Genomic DNA, 11453 nt, shown 5'->3' with positions numbered 1-11453 from the left:
CGAATCTTTTGAACAGCTGTTTGAAATGAATGATGGGAACCAAGTCTTTGTAAAGAGCCGTTCATTTTTTTTCATTTTTATTTATTTATTTATTTATTTTTAAGGAGGGAGTTTTGAGCCGCATTATGTAATAAATTCCCATTATGTAATAAAAGTTCAAAATGTAATAAGAATGTCACGTCATCTTGTAATAAAGCCGCATTATATAATAAGCTGACGCATTTTGTAATAAACTACTTCAGTGCATTATTTTGTAAATTTTTTCGCATTATGTAGTAAGTTATTACAATTTGAGAAATGTATTACAAAATGCACTTAACACATTTTTATTTTCAGGAAAATGTAATAACATGGTTCTTTACATAATAAGGACACTCAAGTAGATTTTTCCCCCTCTTTAATTGAAGTAGCCCTGCAGATTAGTAGTTGTAATAGTGGTAATGATAGCCTACCTATTACCATTACATTCGCAATTAGTACACACACTCCAACATGCACACACAAAGTAGAAAATGCTGATGTTGAACAATAAATGGCTTTATTTCTAAACAGAACCTTTTTAAGGCAAATTAAATTTCTCAAATTGTAATAACTTACTACATAATGTGAAAAAATTTACTATGTAATGCGTTGATGTGGTTTATTACAAAATGCTTCAGTTTATTACATAATGCGACTTAATACAAGATGACGTGACATTCTTATTACATTTTGAACTTCTATTACATAATGGGAGTTTATTACATAATGCGGCTCGACAGGGAGTGTCTGATTGCCTGTCAATTTAGCGTCACTGGTGAGGCATTGGGCAGGAGGAGAATGTTTGAGCAGAAAAAAAAGAATGCTTGTGCACTGCGCATGTCTCATGGCAAGAAGTTAGCAAAAAAAACAACAGTTTGAAGCATGAGGTGAGCATACTGGAGGAGGCGGAGCTGGAAGACTGGTCTAAACCGGAGAAAAGTTTGAGAGTGAGTGAGTGAGCACCTGTGAGTAATGAGCCAAAGAAAAAGGAGGAGTATTTGGATGCACTTTTCAGAAAGAAAAGATGGGCATGCAACTTGAGAATTGCATTATAGTTCAGGTATTTAAGTAATTGCATTGATTAATCACTGTTGTGTTTTGTGCATTTTTTTTCCATATGTTTACACACATTTATTGTTCTTGTTTTGAGGAGAATAAAGTGTTACTCCATAAGAAAATGTTTTATTTTCTTCTTCATTTTTAGGCTACAGACTAGTCCACATAATGTACCGTGATGTTTTTTGCCAAATTCCATCATTTGCCTAATGTCACCTCTCATGTCATGGATTTAGCCCACACATTTGAACTAACTATTCTTTTTTACAGTAAGATAATATTTACTGCAGCGCCAATTAAACACCTTTAAAATGTAATGTCAATCATCACATGTAGCCTATTTAGTCATTAAAACATTGGTGTTTCAAAAGAATGCAAAAAACATAGAAGAGCCAGTCTTTTGAACGACTCTTTTCAGTGAATGGCTCCTGATTGAACGGCTCCCTTCAAAGAGCCAAAAGTCCCATCACTAATAAAGACATTTTCATTGCCTGGTTAAATAACACATTTTAATAAGAAAGCTATGATTTGCCTCCAAAAACAATGTTACGCCCACAAGCTCCTCCATTGGCTCTGCCGTTTCTTATGTGATTGGCTGTCCCCACTGTCACTCCATCAGGTTGAAGACTGGTTTGCTAGTTGTCCTCCATGTTAATCTGCCACTGTAAGTTTTTATTAAAATGTCAGTCGTTTGTTCTGCCTGGGTCACATCAGTTAGAGGGATTTTAAAATTAAAGATTTTATTTACATTAACGTTTGAATCGGTGTCCATGTGCCCACATGATGTGAGTATGTGTGTGAGTGTGTGTGTGTTTGGTAATCAGGCGCAACCAGGATGTCCCAAAAAATAAAAGTCAATGTTAGAGACTTCATAGTGCAAGTTACTCAAAGTAATGCATTACACCCATCCCGCAACACCTTCACTGGCACCTAATAAAGCAGCGTATCCACTTTAAGATCCTCCTCGTCAATTACGGAGCTCTCAATAATCTTGTAAAGTGTCTGAGTTTTATTGTTGAGTGCTGACCAAAAAAATTATTATTATTATTACTATTATTATTATTATTATTATTATTATTATTATTATTATTATTATTATTATTATTGTTGTTGTTGTTGTTGTTGTTGTTGTTATTATAGCTGTAGAGCCTCAACAATGCAGAGATTTTTTAAAAAGTTTACATTTAATGCCAAAGAGATACACTTTTGATTATTTTTATTTATTATTTTCATGTATTATTTGTGTATTAAAAGGCAGCAACTATTTAAAAAACACCAACAATGAAAGTTTTAGGGAAAAATACAATAAAACTTTGGATTACAAATGTGATTTTATACATCCATACTCATGAGAATTGTGAAACTGACTTTTTTCCTCAGACTATAACCGTACTATCAAAATCAATGATTGTCCCACAGCTTATGTAATGCATCAATATATTTTTTTCAGATGCCAGAGATGAGGAAGCAGTGGGTGAAGGAGATGGAGGAGGAGATAGAGAAGGAGGAGCTGGAGGAGTTGATGGAGTTGCTGGAGGATATGGAGGAGGAGGTAAAGCAGGAGTGGCTGGAGAGGTGGCTGGAGGAGAGGGAGGAGGAGAGGATGGAGGAAGTATGTGAGGAGATGGAGGAGGAGTGGTTGGAGGAATGGCTGAGGGAGATGGAGAAGGAGGTAGTGAAGGAGCAGCTGGTGGAGCTGCTGGAAGATATGGAGGAGGAGGTAAGGGAGGAGTGGGTGCAGAGGTGGCTGGAGGAGATGGAGGAGGAGGTAGAGGAAGAGTGGCTGGAGGAGATAGAGGAGGAGGTAGAGGAGGAGCGGTGGAGGAGATAGAGGAGGAGGTAGAGGAGGAGTGGTGGAGGAGATAGAGGAGGAGGTAGAGGAAGAGTGGCTGGAGGAGATAGAAGAGGAGGTAGAGGAGGAGTGGTGGAGGAGATAGAGGAGGAGGTAGAGGAGGAGCGGTGGAGGAGATAGAGGAGGAGGTAGAGGAGGAGTGGTGGAGGAGATAGAGGAGGAGGTAGAGGAGGAGTGGTGGAGGAGATAGAGGAGGAGTGGCTGGAGGAGATGGAGGAGGAGGTAGAGGAGGAGTGGTGGAGGACGTAGAGGGGGAATGGCTGGAGGAGATGGAGAAGGAGGTAGTGAAGGAGCAGCTGGTGGAGCTGCTGGAAGATATGGAGGAGGAGGTAAGGGAGGAGTGGGTGCAGAGGTGGCTGGAGGAGATGGAGGAGGAGGTAGAGGAAGAGTGGCTGGAGGAGATAGAGGAGGAGGTAGAGGAGGAGCGGTGGAGGAGATAGAGGAGGAGGTAGAGGAGGAGTGGTGGAGGAGATAGAGGAGGAGGTAGAGGAAGAGTGGCTGGAGGAGATAGAAGAGGAGGTAGAGGAGGAGTGGTGGAGGAGATAGAGGAGGAGGTAGAGGAGGAGCGGTGGAGGAGATAGAGGAGGAGGTAGAGGAGGAGTGGTGGAGGAGGTAGAGGAGGAGTGGTGGAGGAGATAGAGGAGGAGTGGCTGGAGGAGATGGAGGAGGAGGTAGAGGAGGAGTGGTGGAGGACGTAGAGGGGGAATGGCTGGAGGAGATGGAAGAGGAGGTAGAGGAGAAGTGGTGGAGGAGATAGAAGAGGAGGTAGAGGAGGAGTGGCTGGAGGAGATGGAGGAGGAGCTAGAGGAGGAGTGGTGGTGGAGGTAGAGGAGGAGGTAGAGGAGGAGTGGTGGAGGAGATAGAGGAGGAGGTAGAGGAGGAGGCAGAGGAGGAGTGGCTGGAGGAGATGGAGGAGGAGATAGAGGAGGAGTGATGGAGGAGGTAGAGGGGGAATGGCTGGAGGAGATGGCGGGGGAGGGTAGAGGGAGATGGAGGAGGAGGAGAGGCCGGAGGAGGTAGAGGAGGAGGAGATGTTTGTTATGTTTCAGGATCCAGACGTCACCAGTGAAGGAGCCAGCCCACCCCAGAGCTGATATCTAGCCATTTTCCATGTTTTCTTGATAACCAAAATCACTTCAGTTCTTACATCAATATCTATGGCATTGTACTGACAAAAACAGTGCTTTTAGGCATTCCATGTCTTCTTTTCTGTCTGTTTTAGTCACATGATACACAAAGGAGTTAGTACTTGATTGCATAACCATTGTTTTTGATGACTTTTGATGGTCTAAAAAAATTTTTCGCGACTGTATAGTGAGAATGAAGTATACAGAGGTCTGACACAAGGGGTTGTGATACAAAAGGTGCATTAGTGCCATGCAGGCCAACTGACACAATTAGTACCAGGAGTGTCAAACACTCAGCCCAGGGGTCAAATCCAGCCTGCCAAAGGTTCCAGTCCGGCCCGCGGGGTGATATTAACAGTCAAGGGTGTCAAAATTCTACATACAGACCAATGTGATCTCAAGTAAAACAATAGGATAATAACCTATAAATAAGGACAACTACCAATTTTCTTGGTGACTTTCACCACTCACAAGTGTTTGCTCCTGGAGGATTGTGTTGGGTTTCTGTAAATTTGATTTGATTTTGATTTGATTTGACAACGCACTTTGTGACTCTGTCTGTGACAAGTGCTCTATAAATAAAATTTACTTACTTACTTACTTTCATTTCACAATAAAATACAAATAAATACATAAATAAAAGTAAATACAAGCAACCTGAAATGTGCAATTTGAACAATATTCTGCCTGTTCTTAAATGTTTTGTGTATTTGTAGATCTACTGTGATCTGTAAATTGTGATGATAATAAGCTGAGATGAAATATTGTAGAAAATGTTATTTTAGTTTCGAACTTTAAAATTTTAACAATATAGTTACCAAATTTTTGTGTAAAACTGTGTGTCATGCACATTTATGTATTCACTGACATGGAAGGAAAAAACGGTTGTGTTGATCCAAAACAGGGTAGACCTAGAACTACCAGACCATTGTGTCATCAGTGTGTCAGTGTTGTGTTCAGAAGCATGGATCTCGTAGGTAACCGCTGTGATTTCCTGCCCTTCAACACGCCCCTGGTCCTTAAAGGTTCCACTGGTAAACCTAGAACTTTGTTTCACTTTTTCTCTTCATCCCTCTGAGCTGTACAGACAATAAACGTGTCACTGCCCCTGAGCCTTCTGGGTAATTGTGGACAGTCTCTCTTCCTCTGCTCTAGTTATCTACAGGGTTCATACACATTTTTCTGATGTCCTTATAGGTCATACAGGGGTTGGACAAAATAATGGAAACACCTTAAAAAATCAACAAAATATAATTTAATATGGTGTAGGTCCGCCTTTTGCGGCAATTACAGCCTCAATTCTCTGAGGTATTGATTCATACAACTTGTGAATTGTTTCCAAAGGAATTTTAAGCCATTCTTCAGTTAGAATACCCTCCAACTCTTTTAGAGACGATGGCGGTGGAAATCGACGTCTTACTTGAATCTCTAAAACTGACCATAAATGCTCAATAATGTTGAGGTCTGGGGACTGTGCCGCCCATACGAGATGCTCAACTTCATTAGAATGTTCCTCATGCCATTCTTTAACAATTCTAGCTGTATGGATTGGGGCATTATCATCTTGAAAGATGGCGTCCCCCTCCGGAAACAGTGCTTGAGCCATAGGATGAACTTGGTCGCCCAATATGTATGTATGCATGTATGTATGTATTATCTCCATGAAATGAATAAAAACTAGTATTAGAGTCGCCAAAATGTTAGGTGTTTCCATTATTTTGTCCAACCCCTGTATAAGACTTGCAAAATTCACAATAAAATATGCATAGCATGTTTTACTTTTCATCACATAGTACTTATAATCATTCTATTCAGAAATTTGTTTCCTGCAGTGAACTGATATTTGTTTAAATTCATCTATTAAAGCATATAACATATAAAATAAAAATGGTGAAAAAACACAATAAAAACAATATGCAAATTCATAGAGGGGTACCAGTGAAAATTCTCAAATATGAAACACACACAGAACAAGAACACAACTTTATTTTAATAGAAAATGGGTGTAATCTATAAACACAAAAACACTCCCACTTTGAACGCTGGCCAGAATAACAGACCTGATGTTTTTATAAAAACAGAATTCACAGAAAACGCAGGTGGACAGCAGAGTATTTAACTACAAAAATGAAGCTCAAGCACACTCTTCACAAATAAACTGTTACACACAAAAAAAATGAACATATTATACATAAACTTGGACAGAAATGATCAAAACATCCAAAATCTTTAGATGCCTTAAACTTAGGTTGGTTATAAGTCACAAGGACAAAGGAAATGAGTGGATTTTGTTGTGAAAATTGCTCCCAAAAACTCACAGGTAGTTAAACTTTTAATGCCAAACAGGTTGTTTTTTATTTTCTTAGATCACTATAACATTTTAAAGAAAGGAAGCTAAATGTCAAAACAATGTGGCTCAAAAGATAAGAGGTTGTGACTCTTCTCAAACTCAAGCTGAGGCTAAAGAAAAAAAACTAACTTTACTGACAGCTTTTAAACATATTACAAAATACAACCAGAAAACATCTTATCTTGTGACTGTAATGATTTTTTTTTCCCATCGTAGAGACAGAAAATTGATTCAAAAACAGATCTAGGAGTGCAACTTTCAGGACAGTGTAATGGTCATTCTTGAGGTCATTACTTGTTGTGTAGCAGTACCTGTCAATGTCATTTCCACAACAGTGATAAAAGCCACACAGAATCAAGACATTAAGGAGTTTAACTGCATCTCTGAGCTTTCACTAGAGACACAGAGGCGACCTCTAGTGGCAAATTAAGTTTACTATACAAAAAAGGTGCAAAAACTAGTTATACTGTATTTGACCTGAAAATGCTTTAACAGTAGCTTAACCTGCACTTCTAATATTCTGTTTTTTCACTGTTTCCTAAATAGTGTTTTGGTAATTGCATTACTCCTCTTAAGTTGTATTTTTAACATCCAATAAAGGGATTCTTTGTCAAAGTGCTGAGATTAATATTTGTGGTTTTGGATCACTATAGAAAACAAAACGGTCATGGCTTTTATCCATAAATGATAACCCATGACAAGCAGCATCAGAGACAGTGGCCTATAGCAAAGCTGCACACATTAAAACATGGATAATAAAAAATTGACAAGAAAGAGAAATGAATGCAGCATCCTGTATAGGCACATCCACATAGTTTAACACACATCATCTGCAGTCAGAGTGGGAATGGCTGGTCTGTCTGGTTTAGACATTTGGACAGTAAGCAGGGTTGTAGGGTTTCTGTGCACTTTCATCTGAATATGGTTGCATTGGCTGGGGGTAGTTGGGAAACGGGTTCATCTGCGGACCCTGAGCCACTGAGAGTGGAGCGTGAGCTGGATCAGCTAAAAAGACAAAAACATAACTGTTAGTTGGTGTGGTTTCCCACTTATATACAGGGTGGGGAAGCAAAATTTACAATGAACATTTAGTTGTTTTTTCTCAGCAGGCACTACGTCAGTTGTTTTGGAACCAAACATATATTGATGTCATAATCATACCTAACACTATTATCCATACCTTTTCAGAAACTTTTGCCCATATGAGTAATCAGGAAAGCAAACGTCAAAGAGTGTGTGATTTGCTGAATGCACTCGTCACACCAAAGGAGATTTCAAAAATAGTTGGAGTGTCCATAAAGACTGTTTATAATGGAAAGAAGAGAATGACTATGAGCAAAACTATTAGGAGAAAGTCTGGAAGATACTATTAAAGAAGAATGGGAGAAGTTGTCACCCGAATATTTGAGGAACACTTGTTCCTTTCAGGAAGTTTCAGGAAGCGTGTGAAGGCAGTTATTGAGAAAGAAGGAGGACACATAGAATAAAAACATTTTCTATTATGTCAATTTTCTTGTGGCAAATGAATTCTCATGACTTTCAATAAACTAACTGGTCATACACTGTCTTTCAATCCCTGCCTCAAAATATTGTAAATTTTGCTTCCCCACCCTGTAGTCATAACTGGTAACCCCCAAAGTATACAGGATAGTGACTAAGAGCATCCTATTCAGCTGTGGAAGAGGTCAGGTGAGGATACGAGTCAAGCTCTAATACTCGTCCTTTAGAATTTTAGATGTTACATCAAAATAATGAGTAATTTAAGACAAACTCACTAGCTTCCAGGTATGATGGTGGAGCTCCAGGGGGCATGGGCATGGGCATGGGCATGGCAGTGTATCCATGTTGGTAATATACAGGCTGGTACCCTGGGTAGGATGGCTGATATCCAGCAGGGGGAAGTGGCTGAGGTACGTGGACGACAGTAGACGTGTTTACCACATCTAAAATAAAAGGCAGAGGCAAAGACTGTGATACACATACAAATAGAAATACAGGGGAAAATCACTCATTTTTTTAATTGTTTAGATATGTTTATTGAATGTCAAAATACAGAATACACACAGGTACTCATACACACAGAAAAAAGAAAAAAATCAAACAAAACCCACTTAACCCTCCCAAACACCTTGCTGTCACCAGATGTGTATGCATATACAATATGACACTGTAGATATAAATAAAATTGCATATCACAGTATTACATAGACACATACATCTTAACTTGTTAAGGGCCTTGTACATGCGTCAAAGGATTGTGAAAAAAGGTTAAGAAAGATGTCCACACTTCATGCAACTTGTGTTCAGATCCACGTAATGTATATCAGATTTTTTCGAGTTTAAGATTGAAGATCACTTCTCTGACTCAATGTCCAACAGAGGGTGGGGCAGGTCCCTTCCACCTAGTAAGAATAAGGCAGTGTGCCAAAAGAGTACTAAAGGCAATCACCTTGTGTCCACCTGCAGGTAGCTGCGGCCTTCCAAGAGCGATGCCAAACAATGCAGTAAAAGGGTCAAGGATGATCCTGACTCCTAGTACAGTAGTGAGCGCTTCAATAATACTCCTCCAGTAATGTTCAAGACTGGAGCAGGACCAGAACATGTGTAACAATGTCGCTTCACTGGTTTTACATTTATCACAGGTAGAATCAGTTTGGGGAAACATTTTAGCCAGTTTGGACTTTGATATGTGTGCCCGATGTACAATGTTAAACTGAATTAGAGAATGGTGTGCACACATAGAGAAGGAATGAATCTGCTTCAAAACCGCAGTCTAACTGTCACCTGTAGGTCTTTGTTCCACAACTGCAGTGTTTTTAAATTGAGAGGGTGAGATATAACAGATATTCTCCTCATTATAAAAGATATGGCACCCTTTTTCTTCAAATCAGAAGTAAAGACATCATCTAGCACGGTAATATTTGGCTTGTTTGGAATATCTACTATAGTGTTTTTCACATAATGCCCAACCTGAAGATACCTGAAGAAATGTGATGCTGGAAGATTAAATTTCTGTGCGAGCTGATCAAAAGAAGCAAATAAAATCACCCATTTGATTTGATTTGATTCACTGATGATTTCTTTGCTGATACAAACTATTTATTTTACTGTTGCCCACAAATAAAATGCCACAAACCAAATAATCAGATCATCGTCTGAGTTGCACATACACAAGAACTAAGTTTTTCTTCTTCCCACTCCTTTTTGAGTATAGATGAATGATTTTTGGAATTTTGAATTTGCATGTATTCTGTAAATGCTCGAAACAAACAAACAAATAACTAATCACAAAGCTGCCTGGACAAAATGAACTGCACTGAGAAAATGCATCTTACTGAGCTGAGCTCGGTTTCTCCTTTTGCGGCACTTCTTATGACACCAGCAGCAAAGATACACCAAGAAGGCAACAACCCCAGCAAAGAGGACTAACTGGAATATACCCCCGATCACACCACCCAGGATGGCAGCATTCATTGCCATATTCTGCAAAAAAACACAAAAACAAAGATTACAAATAACAGGAAGATAGTTTTGATAGTAGAACTATACTGACTACTGAGTGGTGATCAGGAAACTGATATCACTCAAAATATCATGTTTTTCAGATTTTGCATTATAGAGCAAGAAAAACAGAAATAAAAAATGAACACACCTTCCGGAAGAGAGTTATTCTAATTCTTGAGTTAGTTTTCAGTGCAGATGTATCTCTTGTTGTAGTTTCCACAACACCATATAAGTAGTGACTTGTAGTGTCCTGAAAACCTTTACAGGGATCATCTGTTAAACACAAAAAGAGCTGAGGGTCAGAGATTCAAAATGAAAAAAAAAAAAAACAACTAAATTCTAACACCTACTTCATATACATGAGTATTAAATAAACCCACACAAATAGTCTTAGTCAGTACATTTACCCTGTGAGCCTATACTGTTGAGTGAATCCCTTTATATAGATTCACATCCATAAAATCACAGTGTAGCTGAATATGAGTGAAGAAACCTGCTGCAGAATTACTTAAAGTTAAAAGACAAAACATGTTCCCAGACTCTGCTGGGAGAAATCTGCCTACAGTCCCACCCCGAAGCAAATAAAACAGATACATTCCATACTTTATGAGGCTTATTTGACTGTAAGTAATAGTTACAACGGCAGATGCCACAGCTTTAATCTTTCCTTTCCACTTGTGCCATCCTTTAGCCTCTATACTGCACTAGTCTGCACAACAGAGACCTGCGCAAAATACACTTCAATATAGAGAGCAACGTAAGAGCAATGAATGTGAAACGCCATAAAAGGATATTCTCACATGGATAGCCCCACAAGGAAGTACAGACAGAGATATAAACAAGAAAAGCATTCGGAGAGCGCAGACCTCCGCCAAGGCAGATCAGTGCCCTGGATTTGGATGACAATTTCAGGAAATGTTGATACTGACACAAGGAACAAATGATTAGATTTTGGTGGTGATCAGGGTTGGGGGGGGGGGGGGGGCACTGATCTGCCTTGGCGGAGGTATGCGTTGTCTTTTCTAGAAAAGCACTCGTTGAGCGAAAATCTCCGCCAAGGCAAATCAGTGCCCCCCACCCCCGATCACCACCAAAATATAATCATTTCTTCCTTGTGCCAGTATCAACATTTCCTGAAATTTTCATCCAAATCCGTCCATAACTTTTTGAGTTATCCTGCACACACACAGACAAACAGACAAACCAACGCTGACAAAAGCATAAGCTCCTTGGCGGAGGTAATACCCATTATTCAGGTGTAAGTATTATTTGAGCACATCAGTCAGTATTCAGCACGTTTACTTACTGATCCATATGGAGTAAAAAAAAAAAAAAATCACAGTGAGCAATGCGTGGAAAACCTTCCAGATTTAAGTTTTACTTTCTGTTCCTGTAGTCTTACGCAACCTGTAGCTTCCGTGGCAAAAAAAAAGAAAAAGACATGTAACTCCACCCCAGTGTGATTGTACCACTGAGGCCCCCTGCTGTAGAAGGGTCCTCCTCAGAAGCCTGAACCTGCTCTGTCCTCACCTGTACTCATAGT

General features: G+C 39.5%; 1 protein-coding gene across 1 annotated transcript; it reads right to left on the bottom strand.

Moving 5' to 3' along the window:
• Positions 1-6026: 6026 nt before the first annotated feature.
• LOC115418933 (protein shisa-5-like) lies at positions 6027-11328 on the bottom strand. The gene is made up of 5 exons (XM_030133485.1): positions 11217-11328; positions 10059-10183; positions 9742-9889; positions 8182-8349; positions 6027-7411 (listed from the first exon to the last, which is right to left on the bottom strand). The coding sequence occupies exons 3-5, from the start codon at positions 9884-9886 to the stop codon at positions 7272-7274; spliced, it is 453 nt and encodes a 150-aa protein (XP_029989345.1). The 5' UTR covers positions 9887-9889; positions 10059-10183; positions 11217-11328; the 3' UTR covers positions 6027-7271.
• Positions 11329-11453: the final 125 nt, after the last annotated feature.

The sequence above is a fragment of the Sphaeramia orbicularis genome, chromosome 5 (genome assembly GCF_902148855.1).
Source record: "Sphaeramia orbicularis chromosome 5, fSphaOr1.1, whole genome shotgun sequence".
In the NCBI taxonomy this organism is placed as follows: domain Eukaryota; kingdom Metazoa; phylum Chordata; class Actinopteri; order Kurtiformes; family Apogonidae; genus Sphaeramia; species Sphaeramia orbicularis.
Note: the sequence above shows the minus strand (reverse complement) of the source record. Positions and strands in the feature narration are given on the sequence as shown.

Coding starts and splice junctions, on each gene's coding strand:
- LOC115418933 (XM_030133485.1), bottom strand. CDS start 9,886: ATGGCAATGAATGCTGCCATCCTGGGTGGTGTGATCGGGGGTATATTC. Junction 8,350..9,741: donor GAGAAACCGAGCTCAGCTCA/GTAAGATGCATT, acceptor CTTTTATTTTAG/ATGTGGTAAACACGTCTACT. Junction 7,412..8,181: donor ACCATCATACCTGGAAGCTA/GTGAGTTTGTCT, acceptor TTGTCTTTTTAG/CTGATCCAGCTCACGCTCCA.